The sequence below is a fragment of the Oncorhynchus mykiss genome, chromosome 6 (genome assembly GCF_013265735.2).
Source record: "Oncorhynchus mykiss isolate Arlee chromosome 6, USDA_OmykA_1.1, whole genome shotgun sequence".
In the NCBI taxonomy this organism is placed as follows: Eukaryota; Metazoa; Chordata; class Actinopteri; order Salmoniformes; family Salmonidae; genus Oncorhynchus; species Oncorhynchus mykiss.
The window spans coordinates 37,969,963-37,992,790 of record NC_048570.1 but is presented as its reverse complement, the minus strand read 5'-3'; the positions used below and the strand labels follow the sequence as shown (position 1 = coordinate 37,992,790).

Below are 22,828 nucleotides of genomic sequence, written 5' to 3'. Positions count from 1 at the left end.
GAGCTTCTTTTGGAAATAACTTGAAAATTGTGTTAATCAAACAGTTACTAAAGGATATTACTGGAAAAATGTGCTTGATATGCTATATGGTCTTTGTGCTTCTTCTTAAATTTAAGCAACTTTGGCTACTTATATGCCACGTATAACCAAATGCACTCCGATTTCATGTTGATAATGAAATTTGGTTGTTAACGGTTTCTATGTCTAGACTTTTGTATTTGTAAAATTGATTGTAGACGATAATGAGAATACATCGCAGCCTGTTTCGCAATGTTCACAAATAAGGATGCCAGCATATTGTGGGAACGCTGATAATATTTATGCCAGGAATGGATAGTTGTGGGATTTGTGAGATGAAAAGTGCACAGTATTCAACCACAGTTTAGTTGCAGTTACTTGGGGCGAGAGAAACAAAATGCCTCTGCTTTTGTGGACACTGATCTTACTGATTTCTCACATGATGATGTGTGATTGCAGCCTCTATAGCCTATAGTGGTTGTGTAATTAGGTTGCAGAGAATGTTAGTTAAATGGCATACCTATGTATTCTTACCTGGATGTGCTGTTCTGTGCTATAAATCAATGGCATGTGCCAGGAGTTCTCTGGCTTGATTCTAGTTTACTGTATTGTCCTTGAAGGAACAGTGAATAACTATTCAAGTTGATGGTTTGGTTAACTTTGGTACACATTCTATGAGCTGCCTGTATGTAATGCATTTATAGCGTCTTCTCTCACCATCCCATAGTGCACGATAAGACTCCTTTCAGTTCTTCTATAATTATCCAGTTAGTTCTACACATTATAATGGCCTGAGCACAGGTATTGGGAAGGCTCCAAGTCTTTCTGACCTGACATATTGAACCCGGAACCACCACCTTATGACCTAGATGCCCTACGGCCACGAGTCAGTGGAAATTGGGTCTAGCATTCTCGAGGGGAAACATGACAAGTAAAAACTAGTGGCCATTTTTTTTTATGTCTCAGCGTAGATTTAATGTTGTCTTTCTTGTGAAAGAAGCGTTCTAGGTGGTTGATGGATGCTGCTGTGTTTAGTTTATCTGCCTGCACATATTGGTTTCCACTGAAGACTAAATGGAGGCAGAGCTTCCTGGATACCTTGCTTTGTGTGGCGGAAGCTAAATGACTTCTGTTTGATCCAAGGGGTCACTATTTCATGGGGTGGGCCATCTTATACTTTTGAATCTTTACCTTACATTTGCGCTAGGAATGTTTTTTGTGATACTGTACTGCACTCCACTTTGAGCCCTTAAATCTTTGAGTGCTGAAGCAGGATGGAATTTCAATTTAAGATATGGTCATATATCTTAGATCCCAGATGACATTTGTCATAAAGTACTGTATCTTCTGTGTGCATCTTATCCATGTGGTTTAATGAAAACATTAGAATGGTTATTAGGCTGTGAGGAGATGCAGACCCTGTGGGCTTGACTTTGTAACGTCTATGTTTTGTAACTTGTGTAACCAACTGCCCACGTTACATTGAAGAAAATTGAAAGATGCTGGAAAATGGAAAGATCCAACCCCCACTGCCAGATATACATAGCCTTTAGTTTACTTGAAAGCCACTATATTGTTGAATTGCTTAATGCCTTGTGTGAAATGTTGCTGCAGTCTTAAAAGGAGTTATGCTTTAAAAAAAATCAGGAATCAAGGTAAGACCCAAGTACAGACTGTGTGAAGTAGCAATGTTTATTGCAACCACAGGGACAGGCAAACGACAGGTCAAGGCAGGCAGGGGTCGAATAACAAGTAACAGTCTCAACGTCAACAGTGAAGCGGCGACTCTAGGCAGAGTTGCAAAGAAAAAGCCATATCTCAGACTGGCCAATAAAAATAAAATATTAAGATGGGCAAAAGAGCACAGACACTTGACAGAAGGTCAGCATCCCGGAGTCACCTCTTCACTGTTGACGTTGAGACTGGTGTTCTGCGGGTACTATTTAAGGAAGATTCCAGTTGAGGACTTGTGAGGGGTCTGTTTCTCAATCTAGACACTCTAATGTACTTGTCCCCTTGCTCAGTTGTGCACCAGGGCCTCCCACTCCTCTTTCTATTCTGGTTAGAGCCAGTTTGCGCTGTTCTGTGAAAGTACACAGCGTTGTACGAGATCTTTGGTTTCTTGGCAATTTCTCGCATGGAATTGCCTTAATTTCTCAGAACAAGAATAGACTGGCGAGTTTCAGAACAAAGTCCTTTGTTTATATATATATATATTTTTGGAGAAATTGTTTAAAAATGTATATTCTTTGTAAATTATATCATAAATAGGACTTGTGGAGTTACAGTATGTCACACATGCAGCTAACAAAAACATATGGAAATGTCTGCTCTACTCAAAATTATAACCAACTAATTGCAGCATTACAGCAAAAATTGAAGAGGCAAGCGGTCTGATGAGTACAAATGTAAGGAACTTGTCTGTCAGCCCTGCATTAAAGACCAAAATTGACTATAGGAATTTGTAATAAATGAAAAAGTATACCATTTTAACTTAAGGACCAAGAAATTGACAGCTGTCCCATATAGATTTCTCAGAATAAGAATAGACTGACGAGTTTCAGAAGAAGGTCTTTGTTTCTGGCCATTTTGAGCCTGTAATCTAACCCACAAATGCTAATGCTCAACTACTCTAAAGAAGGCCAGCTTTATTGCTTCTTTAATCAGAACAACAGTTTTCAGCTATGCTAACATAATTGCAAAATGGTTTTCTAATGATCAATTAGCCTTTTAAAATTATAAACTTGGATTATCTAACAGAGCGTGCCATTGGAACATAGGAGTGATGGTTGCTGATAATGGGCCTCTGTACACCTATGTAGAGATATTCCATCAAAATCTGCCGTTTCGAGCTGCAATAGTAATTTACAACATTAACAATGTCTACACTGTATTTCTGATCAATTTGATGTTATTTTAATGGATAAAAAAAAGCTTTTCTTTCAAAAACAATTACATTTCTAAGTGACCCCAAACTTTTGAATGGTAGTGTAAATCAATGTTTTTCTCTGTGACTTCATGCCACATGACATCCTGCCATGATTGACCAGAGCGGAGTGATAGTTTGTTGTTGTTGTTAAGCCCCCCCAAGCCTTGGCTTCCAGGCCTCATTCATGCTGTTCTCTAGAGCCCGGGGAAGTTCATATTAGAAAAGTAGGTATGAGTGGAGCGCTCATTGCCAGCGGCTGCTGGGTGATTTTTTTTAAACAACCACCCCTTCCACATGCCGCTTTAGAAGTGCAAATTATCCAGAGTGAGCTCATTTATGGTGCTAGAATACTATCCTGTATTTTTTTTAAATGTATATTTTGGAAATTGTTTTTATTTTAAAATTTCAAAAGGCACTTGCACATCTGAGCTGTCGTTTTTGCAGGTGCATGGTAACAGTTTAATAAAATGAGAAAAAAAGAAGAAACTCGCACACACTGCTCTTGATAGTATTACTGCTCTTTAATAAGCTTGATATAATTCGGTTGAAATGACACTACCCAATGTGGGCACCACTGAAAATTATTGGCTTTCGGTTTCAACTCTCCACCTCTGTTTGAAAGTGCCTATTCACATTTTTGGGAGAACTTTCACAGGCTTACATAATTCATACTGAAAGTATGAATTATTTCCCTCCACCTAGAAAAACTGTACCTCAATTGACCCTTCACCAAGCACCACCACAGAATTTTGGGTAACCAATCACAGCGCAATGGATAGCAGCTTTTGTCAGTCCCTACACCTCGTACAAGCTCACGTTTGAAATCATGAAAGCCAGTGAGGCAATGGCAAAAACTGAGAGATTTCTTTAAAAAATGTATTGTCTAAATGGCTCAATAATATAACAGTGCACCAGGGGTACTTACTACTGTGATTCCTGAAATGCAGAGCCTGTATTTTCTAATCCAAAATTATATTTTTGTTACATTGTTTGCTAGCTCGGCTGGTTAGCTAGCTCTCAGTCTCATTTGATTACCAAACGTTGATAACGCTAGCTAGATAGCCCCTTAAAGTACCACACGAGCAGAAATTCACTTTTTTTACTGAAAGACGATGCCCCGAGCTTACCCATGATGTTGCACAACGATGGAAGTCAATAAGTCAAGGTTTTAGTCAAAGTATGATATATTTGGGCTTTAAGTGGGAAATCTGAAGGGGGGACTTTTTTTCTCGAGTCGCCTCTATGATATGACATGATAATATTTTTAGTCTACATTGATTTTCAGCCAAACAGCTTTTCTCCAAAGCCTACACTTGGCCACCTGAACTATGCAGCAAATTAAAATAGGGGTGCAAACCTATGTTTTTGCACCTCCACTTTTTTTTATCAGAAAGTGTACATAATCCATTGGATAATTGGTAAATGTTCACTTATTTTGTAGCTAGTCTGTATTAAAATTACGATATATACAGTGCATTTGCAATGTATTCAGACCCCTTGACTTTTTCCACATTTTGTTCAGTTACATCAATCTACACACAAAGTAATTTTTGTTTTTGTTATTTAAAATAAATAAATAATGGTTTACATAAGTGTTCAAATCCTTTCCTATGAGACTCGGAATTGAGCTCAGGTGCAACCTGTTTCAATTGATCATCCTTGAGATGTTTCTACAACTTGATTGGAGTCCACCTGTGGTAAATTAAATTGATTGTACATGATTTGGAAAGGCACACACCTGTCTATATTTTTAAAAAAATAAAAAAAAGAACAAATTCTTATTTTCAATGACGGCCTAGGAACAGTGGGTTAACTGCCTGTTCAGGGGCAGAACGACAGATTTGTACCTTGTCAGCTCGGGGATTTGAACTTGCAACCTTTCGGTTACTAGTCCAACGCTCTAACCACTAGGCTACCCTGCCTATATAAGGTCTCACAGTTGGCAGTGCATGTCAGAGCAAAAACCAAGCTATGAGGTTGAAGAAACTACCTAGACTCTTCCTAGAGCTGGCCGCCCGGCCAAACTGAGCAATCGGGGGAGGAGGGCCTTGGTCAGGGAGGTGTCCAAGAACCCGATGATCATTCTGACAGAGCTTCAGAGTTCCGCTATGGAGATGGGGGAACCTTCCAGAAGGACAACCATCTCGGCAGCACTCCACCAATCAGGCCTTTATGGTAGAGTGGCCAGACGGAAGACACTCCACAGTAAAAGGCACATGACAGCCTACTTGGAGTTTGCAAAAATGCACCTAAAGGACTCTCAGACCATGAGAAACAAGATTCTCTGGTCTGATAAAACCAAGACTGAACTCTTTGGCCTGAATTCCAAGCGTCACGTCTGGAAAAAACCTGGCACCATCCCTACGGTGAAGCATGGTGGTGGCAGCATCATGGCGGGGCGATGTTTTTCAACTGCAGGGACTGGGAGACTAGTCAGGATCGAGGGAAATATGAATGGAGCAAAGTGCAGAGAGATCATTGATGAAAACCTGCTCCAGAGCGCTCAGGACTTCAGACTGGGGCAAAGGTTCACCTTCCAACAGGACAATAACCCTAAGCACACAGCCAAGACAACGCAGGAGTGGCTTTGGGACAAGTTTCTGAATGTCCTTGAGTGGCCCAGATAGAGCCCGGACTTGAATCCAATCAAACATCTCTGGAGAGACCTGAAAATAGCTGTGCAGCGACGCTCCCCATCCACCCTGACAGAGAGGATCTGCAGAGAAGAATGGGAGAATCTCCCCAAATATAGGTCTGCCATGCTTGTAGCGTCATACCTAAGAAGAGTCGAGGCTGTAATCGCTGCCAAAAGTGCTTCAACAAAGTACTGAGTAAAGGGTCTGCATACTTATGTAAATGTGATATTTTCGGGTTTTATTTTTAATACATTTGCCAAAATATAAAATATAATGGGATATTGTGTCAAGGTAAAAAGTCAAGGGGTCTCAATACTTTCCGAATGCACTGTATAATCATATAAATCTACGTAACTGAAGGGATTTTGTCAAATTTAGCAGAGTAAGAGAACAAGTACAGTCCACAGAGAGAACTAGAAAAGTACTAGTTCCTCCCAAAAACTTTAATTGCAGAGGGGTAAATCAGGGTCACACGGAGTGATTCTTGGTAGTCTTAAACAAATCTACTTTGAAACAAAAGCATACAATTGTGTTCTTAGCAAAGAGCATTTTCTCAAGCAAGTATTTTGCTAGGATGTCTTGATGTGGTTTCAGTGGGGAGGGGAAACTGATAATTTGCTGCTATTGGCAGAGAGGTTTGGAACTCTTTTCTTATTGGTCTATTAACTAATTTACTGCATGGTGAAGTCACCATGGAAGGCCAAAATTCCCTCCCACCAAAACAAGCTGAAATTTCTGTCGGTCTTTTCAAATAGCTCTTATACTAAAGGGGCATTATTATCATGTTCACAATTTTACAGTAAGTTTAAAATCAAATGTTATTTGTCACATGTGCCGAATACAACAGGTGTAGTAGACCTTACAGTGAAATGCTTACTTACGAGCCCCTAACCAACAATGCAGTTAAAAAATACGGATAAGAATAAGAAATAAAAGTATTTAAAGAGCAGCAGTAAAATAACAATAGCGAGACTATATACAGGAGGTTACCGGTACAGAGTCAATGTGCAGGGGCACCGGTTAGTTGTTGTTGTCCTGACACCACACGGCCAGGTCTCCGACCTCCTCACCATTGGCTGTGTTTTCATTGTCAGTGATCAGGCAAACACTGTTGTGTCATCGGCAAACTTAATGATGGTGTTGGAGTTGTGCCTGGCCGTGCAGTCATGAGTGAACAGGGAGTACAGGAGGAGACTGAGCACTCACCCCTGAGGGGAACCTGTGTTGAGTATTAGCTTGGCAGATGTGTTGTTACCTACCCTTACCACCTGGGGGCGGCCCATCAGGAAGTCCAGTTGCAGAGGGAGGTGTTTAGTCCCAGGGTCCTTAGCTTATTGATGAGCTTGGAGGGCACTTTTGTGTTGAACGCTGAACTGTAGTCAATGAATAACATTCTCACATAGGCGTTCCTTTTGTTCAAGTGGGAAAGGGCAGTGTGGAGTGCAATAGAGATGGCATCATCTGTGATTCTTTTGGGGCGGTATGCAAATTGGAGTGGGTCTAGGGTTTCTGGGATAATGGTGTTGATGTGAACAATGACCAGCCTTTCAAAGCACCTCATGGCTAGAGATGTGAGTGCTACAGGTCAGTAGTCATTTAGGGGGTTACCTTAGTGTTCTTGGGCACAGGCACTATGGTGGTCTGCTTAAAACATGTTGGCATTACAGACAGGGAGAGGTTGAAAATGTCAGTGAAGACACTTGCCAGTTGATCAGCGCATGCTAGCAGTATACGTCCTGGTCATCCGTCTGGCCCTGCGGCCTTGTGAATATTTACCTGTTCAAAGGTCTTACTCACATTGGCTGCGGAGAGCGTGATCACACAGTCTTCCAGAACAGCTGGTGCTCTCATGCATGTTTAAGTATTATTTGCCTCGAAGCGAGCATAGAAGTAGTATAGCTCGTCTGGTAGGCTTGTGTCACTGGGCAGCTCTCGGCTGTGCTTCTCTTTGTTGTCTGTAATGGTTTGCAAGCCCTGCCACATCTGACGAGCATCAGAGCTGGTGCAGTACGATTCGATCTTAGTCCTGTATTGACGCTTAGCCTGTTTGATGGTTCGTCGGAGTGCATTGCAGGATTTCTTATAAGCTTCAGGGTTAGAGTCCCACTCCTTGAAATCGTCAGCTCTGGCCTTTCGCTCAGTGCGGTTGTTGCCTTTAATCCATGGCTTCTGGTTGGGGTATGTACGTACGGTCACTGTGGGGACGACGTTATCAATGCACTTATTGATGAAGCCAATGACTGATGTGGTGTACTCCTCAATGCCATCGGAGGAATACCAGAACATATTCCAGTCTGTGCTAGTAAAACAGTCCTGTAGCTTAGCATCTGCTTCATCTGACCACTTTTTTATTGATCTAGTCACTGGTGCTTCCTGCTTTAATTTTTGCTTGTAAGCAGTAGTTAGGAGGATATAATTATGGTCAGATTTGCCAAATGGAGGGCGAGGGATAGCTTTGTCTGTGTCTCTGTGTGTGGAGTAAAGGTGGTCCACACACATAGTGTGGAAATATATATAAAACACAGCACAATCAAGTTTTCGATTGCAATGGGCCTTTAAGTACATGTAATGCGTTACTTGTAGCGCGTCACTACCCACCTCCGCTTGTTAGCTCCAAAAGTGGTTAGTAGCTGTGACTGCTTGCTGACAGTGAATGCCGAGCTTTTCAGAGGCTAAATACACTGCAAGCATAATTTTACCTGGTTCCCGTGAAGCAATCGTAATGACAGTCCACCACAACACACCCGAGTGTCTCCTGATTAGCAAGGGGTAGTCTGTGTTTAATTTCATTGCGTTTTAAAAACACAGTTTGAGATCATTGTGAGGGGATTTTGCCTGTGGTTTGAGTGGTGAATTGGACTTCCTGGGAAAAGGCTGTCCGAGATTGCATCAGTAACCAAGAGGGGCTTAGAGAAAGGTCAATTGGCGTTACTGTAATTCTTTGAATGTAGGTGAAGCACTTGCTGCCCTTATTAATCTCCTTTGCTGCAATCCTGAATACCAAACCCCCAGGCAGTCTCCCTGTGAAAAAACATATGACAAAGTAGCCAAAGGAATTTTAAATGGGTAATGTTATTTTCCTCATCTCTGCCTACTCTCCCATAGATAACCTCTTCTGTCTACTGTCTGACTTGACAGACACCACCATGCTGGCCGCCTGGTCGCTCCCCTGCTGCTTCACCATCCTGTTGGGCCTGTTAGAACTGTGCCGGGCCCAGTACGAACACCTAGGCTACCCACACGGCTATCCACAGGGCTACCCAGAGCCTGAGCAGGAGCAGTACAGTGCCCCGGAGCTGCCACCTGACACACCCAGGATACAGCTGCGTTTGGCAGGGGACAAGCGCAAGCACAACGAGGGGCGCGTGGAGGTTTTCTATGATGGCGAGTGGGGCACAGTCTGTGATGATGACTTCTCCATCCATTCTGCCCAGGTGGTGTGCAGGGAGTTGGGCTACCTGGAGGCGGTCTCCTGGTCTCCATCCTCTAAATATGGGAAAGGAGAGGGTAAGATGTCCATTATTGCACTTCAAACCTTTATATGTGTAATGATGAGGGGAAATAATTGACTATTTTAAGGGATGTTTTTTTATTGGCCAGGATTAACCAATTTTCCTAGTGAAACTTTTCAATAGGCCATTTGGATTTATGTTTATTCTGACATATTTCACTGACAGGCCGGCTTTTCCATGAATAAATGCTGGATGTTTTGGATTACCGGTAGTGCTCTTTGTCTACGTTCTGACTCAACTTTTACCGAAATGGACAAGGCACATCTGTAGCTTAGATCTGTTAGGGATAAGGTAGCCAGTGTACAATCTCAGCAGCATAATTGCTGTCAGTGTCCAGTCCACTTTTCCAAAGTCGCTTGGCTGTTTGACCACGCTAGCTACAACTAGTCAGGTGAAAGAAAGATTTATCCCTACAGAGTTCTTTTTGATATATCCACAGTGTGTTCAGAATCCTGATGTTTTTCAGGACGCATCTGGTTTGACAATGTCCAGTGCACTGGAAAAGAGAAGACCCTGGCACTGTGCACCTCCAACGGGATTGGTGTGTCCGACTGCAAGCACACAGAGGACGTAGGTGTGGTGTGCAGTGACAAAAGGATCCCCGGATTTAAATTCATCAACACCATGGCCAATAATGTGCAGGTAAACAATCTACCTTCTATAAAGCCTGCCTTAGTTAGACACAAAGGGGTGGTTTCCTAGACACAGATTAAGGCTAATCCTAGACAGAAAAAGGACTAGGTTTAATCTGTGTTCAGGAAACGGCCCCGAAGACACTTGACTTTGGTTGACGTTGTTGACTGACATTTTTACACTGGGCCAGAACATTTGGTTCCTGACTGCTCCTCAGAGAAAGCCCTCACAGCTGGTTTTATTGAGCTGTTCTGTGCAGAGTGAAGACACACATTTTGACAGCATCTAAGTATTACGTACATGTGGCTTTCAAAAAAAAAGTGAATAGTCAAGCCAAAACTAAATTGTGAACTCAAAATGATGACTTTACAGTCATGTGCACTAGCCCACGTGAAGTTTTACAAAGAAAGTGAGGCTACTGGTAACTAACTAAATAAGTAATCATAGGTGTTGCACTCACAACTGTCAGTGTAATCCTGTTGGGCTCTTAAAGGCTTCATTGCGCACCTCATGGAAGTATGTCCTACAAGCCTACAGCTAATTGCAGAGTGTTATCTTGCTGTTCTGCTCACTCTGCAGGCCCCCGAGTTCACATACCAATCTTATGAGGGGAGTGCAGACCAGAGCTCTGAGTTTCAGCTCAAACCATAAGTTTCCATTTTTAAAATGTCTCTGAAATCAAGTGATGACAGACAGCACTTTAGAGTAACAGCTGGATGCCTCAGGGTGATTCTGGGTTTTTTTGTGCATTGAAAAATATGCACATCCAACATCCAAATATTCACATCAGGTGCAGGACAGAAGAACAGATCAAAGAAAAAAGAGATGTCCTTAACTCTGGTATGCTAACTTGGTGATTTAATCAGAAGCATTTTGATTAACTGGAATTTGTCAATAAACACAATAGCTGACATAGACTGTGACATCATTTTGAATTAGGCTTACAGTTGCTTAGGGCCGGACTACACGATGCAAACCTACATAAATCAAGCTCAGCCGTGTGAGTTTTATTGTCTAATCATGTTGCGTTCTCTGTTTGTGTAGTAATATTAACAAGTACAAGTTTGCTGCAGTTTGACAGGATTTTCATCCTCCCCAAGGCCAGGAGTTTTTCCAGGAGTTTTTTTTTTTAACCATGTGACCTGATAAAAAAATCTGGTTCTATCATATCCCATATTAAACCTTCTTACAACAGATTAATCACTTTATACCGTATAAGGTTTTACCTGGTGAGGTTACTAGATAAGGAAGAACTAGGGGCCCCAGATGTTTTTGTCTGCCACACCACTCTGGGACCTGTGATGCCACCTCTGATAGAGATGATAATGATCCAGAGAGCAGTGCTGTAGAGGTCTAGACGTATAGACTCAGCCCTTTGTGATCTCTCCAGCTGTGATATTTACTGAGAGAATATCAGACTCAGCTTTTCCATTCACTAAGACGTGGGGCATGTGTGGCTAGCTCCACACAGAAGCTCTGTGAAACACAGCCAGGCTTAGGCAAAGCCCTCCACACAGATTCCAAATGGCATCCTATTCCCTATGTAGTGCATTATTTTGACCAGGACTCATAGGGCTCTGTTCAAAAGTAGTGCACTGTGTTGGGAATAGGATGCCATTTGGGGTGCAGACACAACCTTAATGGAGACTTTACCTTTTCATCTGGAAATGGTCATCTGGTGGTGACTCACAGCTGCAGGTTGAGGTTACACTAGGGTGCGTCCCAAATTGCACTTTGTAGTTAATATGGTGCCATTTGGAACATACATGGTCTAATGTTAGCGATGAGGACAGACTAGTGTGGTTCTGTGGTGGGGGATGATGAGAGAGGTATGGGGATTCAAATTAGGGGCTTTGGCTGAGAACATTTCCGCCCACATTTTAGAGTTTAGAGCAGTGTTCACCAACCTTTTCTGAGTCAAGATCACTTTCCGAGTCAAAATGCAAGCCGAGATCTACCGCTCAGATTTTTTTTAAACATTACTTAAAAAACTTAAGCCTATGCCACGTTAACCTATTAAAAACAGTTCTGAAGCAATGAGGTTTTTGCAGTAGGCTATAGGCCCAATACATTATCACTGCATATTGGCTATGGTATAATTGCCCTGCCAATGTTGTTCTTCTCAGACCATTTTGTTATTATACTTTTAAAAAATGTAGGTATATGATCACACTGGTAATAGATAATTTGTTGTATTACTTGTGAGGCACAATCATTTTTATTGTTTTATTTGACTGGACTGATGGCCTGCATCTGATGGTCAGTCTGAGAGGAGGGAGGGAAGGAGGGAGAGAGCAGCGATGAGGCTGCCTCTCACCCAACTCACCGTCCCTCCGCTCTCCCTCCCTTCGCTGAGAAAAGTCTTCCAGTTGATGGCAAAACTCAAGTCGCACTGCATTATTCTGCCTCATGCACCAATTCATGTTGTTACTCCTATGACCAGAGAAAGTTAAATATTCCTTGTGTTAAAAAAAGACACAAGCTGCTAATAATTACACAAGCTTATCGAAAGAATTTACTATACACCAGGCTGCATCACATCCGGCTGTGATTGAGTCCCATAGGGCGGCGCACAATTGGCCCAGCGTCGTCCTGCTTATACGTGTTTTAAAAAGTGTTGACAGTGCTGAATAACAACGTAGACATGAATTACTCTTAAAAACAGCAGCTCTTTGCTGTATTCATTGTGTCTGTCTCTAGTCATGGTTTTAAACGTTTTGAAATCTCACACCTTCACTGTGTGCTGGAGGAAACTGTGCCGACACGGTGATCTGAGCTATCTGATTGGCCAGCGGTAGGCCTATAGGTGCGCTTGATTTTCTCTTTGGGTCTGCCGGGTACGCAGAGTTCTACCTTCAGACACATCATATGGTTAAAAATGGGAACACTTCACCTTCCCTGTGCTAGGGCTGCTGAATCAAGTGCAACTACTGCCAACAATGTGAAACAAATATTTAAAAAAATGGAAAGGCTTTGTCGGTGGGGGTTTTACAGAAATGTTTGGTGATCGAGTAGGAATGCCTTGGCGATCGACCGGTTGGTGACCACTGGTTTAGAGACACTGTTGCCCTTTCATCGTGGGGCACATGCAATGTCTTAACGACAATAGCTGGCAAGTCAACCACAAAGAAACTACAAAGAAAATGTTTCAAGGAGTTAGTTAAGAGAGAGGTGAAACCGGAATCTTGTACGCAGTGCCTTTGGGGGTCCAAAGCAAGATTGGGAGGCAAAACAGCCCCCCCAAATCACAGGCAAAACGTTTTAATGTCCCCCTCTTGGCAGTGGATTTTTTTTTTGTTTTGTGGTGCTCCGTTTTTTTCCAGGAATTCTAAACATTTTGTTTAAAAGCAACATTTCCGCAATTCTTCACAATTTGCAACAGGGCAGAGAAACATTTGACATTTTAAAACTAATTTCTACACATTTTGCCATGGGGTGGTGAGAATTTTTTTGCAGTTTTAAATCTAATTTCCTGCAGTTCAACACATTTTGACATTACTTATGCCATATTCACATGATATCTGTGTGAGAGTTACTAATAAAATCCCATGGAGGTCAGGGTACCTGAACACATTCCCTGCATGTCCGGTCAGAAATTTGGTGATGATTAGGCGTAGATAGCAGCCATTTTACAGACTCCTGACCAATTCTGCAATTTTGTGTGTTTTTTAATCTAATCATAACTTTTTTTGTCTTTGTCATCATTTCCTATGACCGTAAACAGCTTCTGGACATCAGAACAGAATGACAATTTCTACTTCAATGAGTCAGCATCCTTGGGTGAGACGGAGGGGGGAGGGGTGTGTCTCCTTGTTAACAACAGCTGGTGCACAATCTCTAAAGTCATGGACGTCTCAAGTTTTTGCTCGCCTTAGTAAGAACACCTCATGATAAGCTGTAGGGATGTAACGACTCACATTGGTCCCCGATTCTAATGTGTAAGATGCGAGTACATCGGTCCGCGGACCCCAAACCGATCCAGATGTAGCATGCGTCGGTCAGAAAATTGATTCAAATGTTACGAATCACCAGTTCACTTTTTGTATTTTTTATTATTAAATGATTTCTACCTTCGGAAAATACCTCTCTCATCTTTTGTGACAACTGATGCGTCGTCTCCTTCAGTGTTGAACTAAGCTACAAGACATTTTGCATGCAGAAGAACCCCAGGCAATATCAGTAGCCCAGTCAAACTAGTGCACTGTGCCCAGCTTTGTGTATTGACCAACGTGAGGTAGGCATCCTGTTCCTGATCTGCCGGCACCTTCAGCATTCAAATGCTAAAATGTCTTGATATTAGGCTTTGTTAGGTAAGTGTCAACCTATGTCATTTGCTAGGTTATTGTTATCTATGCACTGTTGAAAATGGTGCTTTACCGGAATAAATGTAACCTACTGGAGACACAACTATCATCTGGCTATACCTGCTGAAGGGGGGTTACAATAGATTGTGTTTCAATTGTTCAGGTTCACCATCAGCAATAGTTTTGATCATTTTGCTTTGAACAATCTGCGTATGTGGTCATTTTTAGATATACAGAGTAAAGTTGATGATTTCATACAAGGACAGAAAAGAAGTTCACTCCATAAATCTTCCAAACGGTCAAAACATTCATGGCTCATTTAGAAATGATAGTGATACATTACTAGCTCAAACACTTAATCTGCAAAAAATGACAGGTTAATTAGTGGGTGATGGTGATTTCATAACCAAAGTGGGGTGACAAAAAACATAGGCTACATTACCCCCCTTAAATGATAGTGGTAGTCGGGTGGTGGATGCCTAGTCTACCTTATGGCTCAGCTCAGGTGCCTATATAGTACATAGTACATACACCATAGACATACATAATGTACACACACACACACACACACATGCATCGAACCGAAGCGCATTGATTCGTTCTCTAATCAAACCGAATCGCACCTAATCGTTTCAAACTAAAATGTATCATTTCGGTATTGTATCAAAGCCTATATATCTAGATACACTTGAAGTCAGAAGTTTATATACATACACCTTAGCCAAATATATTTAAACTGAGTTTTTCACAATTCCTGACATTTAATCCTCGTAAAAATTCCCTGTCATAGGTCATTTAAGATCACTTTATTTTAAGAATGCAGGCCTCCTTGCTCGCACATGCTTTTTCAGTTTTGCCCATACATTTTCTATGGAATTGAGGTCAGGGCTTTGTGATCTCCACTCCAATACCTTGACTTTGTTGTCCTCAAGCCATTTTGCCACAACTTTGGAAGTTTGTTAGTTTGGGTTCATTGTCCATTTGGAAGACCCATTTGCGACCAAGCTTGAACTTCCTGACTGATGTCTTGAGATGTTGCTTCAATATATCCACATAATTTTCCGTCCTCATGATGCCATGTGTTTTGTGAAGTGCACCAGTCCCTCCTGCAGCAGAGCACCCTCACAACATGATGCTGCCATTCCCGTGCTTCACAGTTGGGATGGTATTCTTCGGCTTGCAAGCCTCCCCCTTTTCCTCCAAACATAACAATGGCAAAACAGTTCTATTTTTGTTTAATCAGACCAGAGGACATTTCTCCAAAAAGTACGATCTTTGTCTCCATGTGCAGTTGCAAACCGTAGTCTGAGCGGCCTTTTAGGTTATGTCGATATAGGACTCATTTTACTGTGGCTATAGATACTTTTGTACCTGTTTCCTCCAGCATCTTTACAAGGTCCTTTGCTGTTGTTCTGGGATTGATTTACACTTTTCGCACCAGAGTAAGTTCATCTCTAGGAGACAGAACGCGTCTCCTTCCTGAGCGGTGGCTGCGTGGTTCCATGGTGTTTATAATAGTGTACTATTGTTTGTACAGATGAACGTGGTACCTTCAGGTGTTTGGAAATTGCTCCCAAGGATGAGCCAGACTTGTAGAGGTCTACAATTTTTTTCTGAGGTCTTGGCTGATTTCTTTAGATTTTCCCATGATGTCAAGCAAAGAGGCACTACTTTTGAAGGTAGGCCTTGAAATACATCCACAGGTACCAATTGACTCAAATGATGTCAATTAGCCTATCAGAAACTTATAAAACCATGACATAATTTTCTGGAATTTTCCAAGCTGTTTAAAGGCACAATCAACTTAGTGTATGTGGGGCGGCAGGGTAGCCTAGTGGTTAGAGCGTTGGGCTAGTAACCGAAGCATTGCAAGTTCGAGTCCCCGAGCTGACAAGGAAATAAGTAAAGGTAAACAATTATGTAAACTTCTGACCCACTGGAATTGTGAAATATTCTATCTGTAAACAGTTGTTGGAAAAATTACTTGTGTCATGCAAAAAGTAGATGTCTTAACTGACTTGCCAAAACTATAGTTTGTTAACAATACATTTGTGTAGTGGTTGAAAAACAAGTTTTAATGACTCCAACCTAAGTGTAGGTAAACTTCCGACTTGAAATGTAAGTATTGAATCTTCTTGAAATGTAATAAGCTGCAGACCATGCTATTTACCGATAGAGTTTTAATCCCCCCAAAATTGTATCTGTCTATTTACCACTGCAAATGCTGGTTTACCACCACAGACTGCACTCAACCAGCTGTATAGGGCCTTAAGCAAAGAATAAAATGCACACCCAGAGGTGGTGCTTCTCGTTGGCTGGTGATTTTAATGCAGTGAAACTGAAATCCGTTTTACCTCATTTTTACCAGCATGTCACCTGTTCAACTACAGGCGACAAAACTCTCATCTTTACTCCACACACAGAAACGCATACGAGGCTCTCCCTAGCCCTCCTTTTGTCAAATCGGACCATAACTCTATCCTCTTGATACCTGCTTACAAGCTAAACTCAAAAAGGAAGTACCAGTTACGCGGTCAATACAGAAAGGGTCCAATGAATCCCAGCCGCAAACTGCCCAGTGATGCGAGCCAACTAGACAAGCTAAATGCCTTCTAGGCTCGCTTCGAGACAATTATCACTGAACCATGCATGAGAGCAACAGCTGTTTCAGACGACTGTGTGATCTCGCTCTTCATAGCTGATTGTCCAGTCCTCTGGCAGTCTCTATTGGGGTGCCACATGGTTCAAATCTTGGGCTTTTCTCTGTGTATATCAATGATGTTGCTCTTGCTGCGGGCGATTCCCTGATCCACCTCTACGCAGACGACACCATTTTGTATACTTCTGGCCCTTCCTTAGACACTGTGCTATCTAACCTCCAAACGAGCTTCAATGCCATACAACACTCCTTCCGTGGCCTCCAACTGCTCTTAAACGCTAGTAAAACCAAATGCCTGCTTTTCAACCGTTCGCTGCCGGCACCCGCACGCCCGACTAGCATCACCACCCTGTATGGTTCCGACCTAGAATATATGGACATCTATAAGTACCTAGGTGTCTGGCTAGACTGTAAACTCTCCTTCCAGACTCATATCAAACATCTCCAATCCAAAATCAAATCTAGAATCGGCTTTCTATTTCGCAACAAAGCCTCCTTCACTCACGCCGCCAAACTTACCCTAGTAAAACTGACTATCCTACCGATCATCGACTTCGGCGATGTCATCTACAAAATGGCTTCCAACACTCTACTCAGCAAACTGGATGCAGTTTATCACAGTGCCATCCGCTTTGTTACTAAAGCACCTTATACCACCCACCACTGCGACCTGTATGCTCTAGTCGGCTGGCCCTCGCTACATATTTGTCGCCAGACCCACTGGCTCCAGGTCATCTACAAGTCCATGCTAGGTAAAGCTCCGCCTTATCTCAGTTCACTGGTCACGATGGTAACACCCACCCGTAGCACGCGCTCCAGCAGGTGTATCTCACTGATCATCCCTAAAGCCAACACCTCATTTGGCCGCCTTTCCTTCCAGTTCTCTGCTGCCTGTGACTGGAACGAATTGCAAAAATCGTTGAAGTTGGAGACTTTTATCTCCCTTACCAACTTTAAACATCTGCTGTCTGAGCAGCTAACCGATCGCTGCAGCTGTACATATCTCCATCAGTAAATAGCCCACCCAATTTACCTACCTCATCCCCATACTGTTTTTATTTATTTACTTTTCTGCACTTTTGCACACCTGCACATGACCATCTGATAATTTATCACTCCAGTGTTAATCTGCTAAATTGTAATTATTCGCCTACCTCCTTATGCCTTTTGCACACAATGTATATAGACTCTTTAATTTAATTATTTATTTTTTTATTCTACTGTGTTATTGACTTGTTTATCGTTTACTCCATGTGTAACTCTGTGTTGCTGTCTGTTCACCTTGCTATGCTTCATCTTGGCCAGGTCGCAGTTGTAAATGAGAAATTGTGAAAGGTGGAAAAAAAATAATAAATGTGAGTAATGCCTTTAAACAGGTTAACATTCACAAGGCCACAGGGCTAGATGGATTACCAGGACACGTACTCAGAGCATGCGTTGACCAGCAGGAAAGTGCCTTCACTGACATTTTCCACCTCTCCCTGACTTAGTCTGTAATAGCTACATTTTCCAAGCAGACCACCATAGTCACTGTGCCCAAGAAAGCTAAGGTAACCTGTCTAAATTAGTTTCGCCCCGTAGCACTCACATCTGTAGCCATGAAATGCGTTTAAAGGCTGTTCATGGCTCACATCAACACCCAGACACCCTGGACCCACTCCAATTCGCATACCGCCGCAACAGATCCACAGATAATGCAATCTTTATTGCACTCCACATTGCCCTCTCCCACCTGGACAAGAGGAGCACCTATGTAAGAATGCTGTTCTTTGACCACAGCTTAGCGTTCAACACCATAGTGCCCACCAAGCTCATCACTAGATTCAGGACCCTGGGACTGGACACCTCCCTCTGCAACTGAATCCTGGGCTTCCTGATGGGTCCGATCCCAGATGGTGAGAGTAGGCAACAACACACCTGCCACGCTGACCCTCAACACGGGGGCCCTTCAGGTGCGTGATTAGTCCCTTTTTGTACTCCCTGTTCACCCACGACTACGTGGCCGCGCACGACTCCAACACCATCATTACGTTTGCTGATGACACGATGGTGGTAGGCCTGATGACTGAGACTGCCAGGACAACAACCTCTCCCTCAACAACCTCTCTGCAAGACAAAGAAGCATGTGACAAATAACATATGATTTGATCCAGTGCTCCTCTGAGAAGTCACTGTTTGCTTTCCGTTAAGACTTATTAACTAGGAATTCATTTTCTGTTTATTTTCCATTTATCATACACCATTTTTTTCAGCTATAGTCACAGCTATATACTTTGGGGACAGTATATAAAGATTAGTGCCCAAAAACTCCTGTCCTACTGTAATGGTTTTCTTCGTGAGAAGGAGAGTCGGACCAAAATGCAGCGTGTAGATTGTGATCCATGTTTTTTTTTTCTACCAGCGCTAAACAGGCGGGAGACTCCGACAGCGCTGAAGAGGAGGAAGGCTCTGGCAGCGCTGGACAGGCGAGGCGCACTGTAGGCCTGATGCGTGGTGCTGGCAATGGTGGTACTGGGCCGAGGACACGCACAGGAAGCCTGGTGCGGGGAGCTGCTACCGGAGGGCTGGGGTGTGGAGGTGGTACTGGAAAAACCGGACCGTGCAGGCGCACTGGAGCTCTTGAGCACCGAGCCTGCCCAACCTTACCTGGTTGAATACTCACGGTCGCCCTGCCAGTGCGGCGAGGTGGAATAGCCCGCACTGGACTATGCAGGCGAACCGGAGACACCGAGCGCAAGGCTGGTGCCATGTAAACCGGCCCAAGGAGACGCACTGGGGACCAGCTGCGTAGAGCCGGCTTCATGGCATTAGGCTCGACGCTCAATCTAGCCCGGCAGACACGCGGAGCTGGAATATACCGCACCGGGCTATGCACCCGCACTGGAGACACCGTGCGCACCACTGCATAACACGGTGCCTGTCCGGTCTCTCTAGCCCCCCGGTAAGCACAGGGAGTCTGCCCAGGTCTCCTACCTGGCATAGCCATACTCCCTGTTAGCCCCCCCCCAAGAAATTTTTGGGGCTGCCTCTCAGGCTTCCATCCGCGTCGCCGTGCTGCCTTCTCATACCAGCGCCTCTCTGCTTTCACCGCCTCCATTCTACGGTAACCTTCCTCGCACTGCTCCAGCGAATCCCAGGCGGGCTCCGGCACTCTCCCTGGGTCGGCCGCCCACCTGTCGATCTCCTCCCAAGTAGTATACTCCATACTGTACTCCTCCTTGGGCTGTTCCTGTTGTTTCTTCTCCCGCTGCACCTTAGTGCGGCTACACTCCCCTGGTTTAGCCCAGGGTCCTCTCCCGTCGAGGATTTCCTCCCATGTCCAGAAATCCTTATTGCGCTTCTCCTCGCGCTGCTCCTGCCTGTTGACACGCTGCTTGGTCCGTTGGTGGTGGGTGATTCTGTAATGGTTTTCTTCGTGAGAAGGAGAGTCGGACCAAAATGCAGCGTGTAGATTGTGATCCATGTTTTAATGAACAAACGTAAAACACGAATCAATGCAAACACTACAAAATAAAGAACGTGATGAACGTAACGAAAACCTAAAACAGCCTATCTGGTGAAAAACACATAGACAGGAACAATCACCCACAACCACACAGTGAAACCCAGGCTACCTAAATATGGTTCCCAATCAGAGACAATGACGAACACCTGCCTCTGACTGAGAACCATATCAGGCTGAACATAGAAATAGACAAACAAGAAATGAAACATAGAATGCCCACTCAGATCACACCCTGACCAATCAAAACATAGAAAATACAAAGTAAACTATGGTCAGGGCGTGACAGTACCCCCCCCCCCCCAAGGTGCGGACTCCGGCCGCAAAACCTGAACCTATAGGGGAGGGTCTGGGTGGGCATCTGTCCGCGGTGGCGGCTCTGGCGCTGGACGTGGACCCCACTCCATGACAGTTTTAATCCCCCTCCTAAACGTCCCTAAATAGGTTACCCACCACAATGATAACATGGGACAGAGGGACAGCTCGGGACAGAGGTAACTCGGGACAGATGGGTAGCTCAGCACTGAGAGGAAGCTCAGCACTGAGAAGAAGCTCAGCACTGAGAGGAAGCCCAGGCAGGTAGTAGAAACTACCAGAACCTGGCTGGCTGGCGGTTTCAGCAGATCCTGGTCGACTAGCAGATCTGGAAGAATCTGGTCGACTGGCGGATCTGGGAGAATCTGGTCGACTGGCGGATCTGGGAGAATCTGGTCGACTGGCGGATCTGGGAGAATCTGGTCGACTGGCGGATCTGGGAGAATCTGGTCGACTGGCGGATCTGGGAGAATCTGGTCGACTGGCAGATCTGGAAGAGTCTGGACGACTGGCAGATCTGGAAGAGTCTGGACGACTGGCAGATCTGGAAGAGTCTGGTCGACTGGCAGATCTGGAAGAGTCTGGTCGACTGGCAGATCTGGAAGAGTCTGGTCGACTGGCAGATCTAGAAGAGTCTGGTCGACTGGCAGATCTAGAAGAGTCTGGTCGACTGGCAGATCTAGAAGAGTCTGGTCGACTGGCAGATCTGGAAGAGTCTGGTCGACTGGCAGATCTGGAAGAGTCTGGTCGACTGGCAGATCTGGAAGAGTCTGGTCGACTGGCAGATCTGGAAGAGTCTGGTCGACTGGCAGATCTGGAAGAGTCTGGTCGACTGGCAGATCTGGAAGAGTCTGGTCGACTGGCAGCTCTGGCTGCTCCATGCTGACTGGCTGCTCCATGATGACTGACAGCTCTGGCTGCTCCATGCTGACTGGCTGCTCCATGCTGACTGGCAGCTCTGGCTGCTCCATGCTGACTGGCTGCTCCATGCTGACTGGCAGCTCTGGCTGCTCCATGCTGACTGGCTGCTCTGGCTGCTCCATGCTGACTGGCTGCTCTGGCTGCTCCATGCTGACTGGCTGCTCCATGCTGACTGGCGGCCCTAGCTGCTCCATGCTGACTGGCGGCCCTGGCTGCTCCAAGCTAACTGGCGGCCCTGGCTGCTCCAAGCTGACTGGCGGCCCTGGCTGCTCCATGCTGACTGGCGGCCCTGGCTGCTCCATGCTGACTGGCGGCCCTGGCTGCTCCATGCTAACTGGCAGCTCTGGTGGCTCCTTGCAGACTGGCAGCTCTGGCGGCTCCTTGCAGACTGGCAGCTTTGGCGGCATCCTGCAGACAGGCAGCTCTGGCGGCTCCTTGCAGACTGGCAGCTCCTTGCAGACTGGCAGCTCTATGCAGACTGGCAGCTCCTTGCAGACTGGCAGCTCCTTGCAGACTGGCAGCTCTATGCTAACTGGCAGCTCTATGCTAACTGGCAGCTCTATGCTAACTGGCAGCTCTATGCTAACTGGCAGCTCTATGCTAACTGGCAGCTCTGAACAGGCGGGAGACTCCGGCAGCGCTGTAGAGAAGGAAGGCTCTACCAGCGCTAAACAGGCGGGAGACTCTGACAGCGCTGAAGAGGAGGAAGGCTCTGGCAGCGCTGGACAGGCGAGGCGCACTGTAGGCCTGATGCGTGGTGCTGGCAATGGTGGTACTGGGCCGAGGACACGCACAGGAAGCCTGGTGCGGGGAGCTGCTACCGGAGGGCTGGGGTGTGGAGGTGGTACTGGAAAAACCGGACCGTGCAGGCGCACTGGAGCTCTTGAGCACCGAGCCTGCCCAACCTTACCTGGTTGAATACTCACGGTCGCCCTGCCAGTGCGGCGAGGTGGAATAGCCCGCACTGGACTATGCAGGCGAACCGGAGACACCGAGCGCAAGGCTGGTGCCATGTAAACCGGCCCAAGGAGACGCACTGGGGACCAGCTGCGTAGAGCCGGCTTCATGGCATTAGGCTCGACGCTCAATCTAGCCCGGCAGACACGCGGAGCTGGAATATACCGCACCGGGCTATGCACCCGCACTGGAGACACCGTGCGCACCACTGCATAACACGGTGCCTGTCCGGTCTCTCTAGCCCCCCGGTAAGCACAGGGAGTCTGCCCAGGTCTCCTACCTGGCATAGCCATACTCCCTGTTAGCCCCCCCCCAAGAAATTTTTGGGGCTGCCTCTCAGGCTTCCATCCGCGTCGCCGTGCTGCCTTCTCATACCAGCGCCTCTCTGCTTTCACCGCCTCCATTCTACGGTAACCTTCCTCGCACTGCTCCAGCGAATCCC

General features: G+C 45.0%; 1 protein-coding gene across 4 annotated transcripts in view; it reads left to right on the top strand.

Moving 5' to 3' along the window:
• Window positions 1-22,828, top strand: part of loxl2b (lysyl oxidase-like 2b) — an 80,473-nt gene that overhangs the window by 4,112 nt on the left and 53,533 nt on the right. For 2 of the 4 annotated variants that reach the window (XM_036980061.1, XM_021606388.2), the window contains exons 2-3: window positions 8,722-9,090; window positions 9,562-9,737. In XM_036980061.1, coding sequence (XP_036835956.1) covers window positions 8,722-9,090; window positions 9,562-9,737 — 545 coding nt within the window. Of the gene's footprint in view, window positions 1-8,688; window positions 9,091-9,561; window positions 9,738-22,828 lie in introns of all 4 variants that reach the window. The other 2 variants (XM_036980060.1, XM_021606387.2) reach the window with 1 other exon arrangement.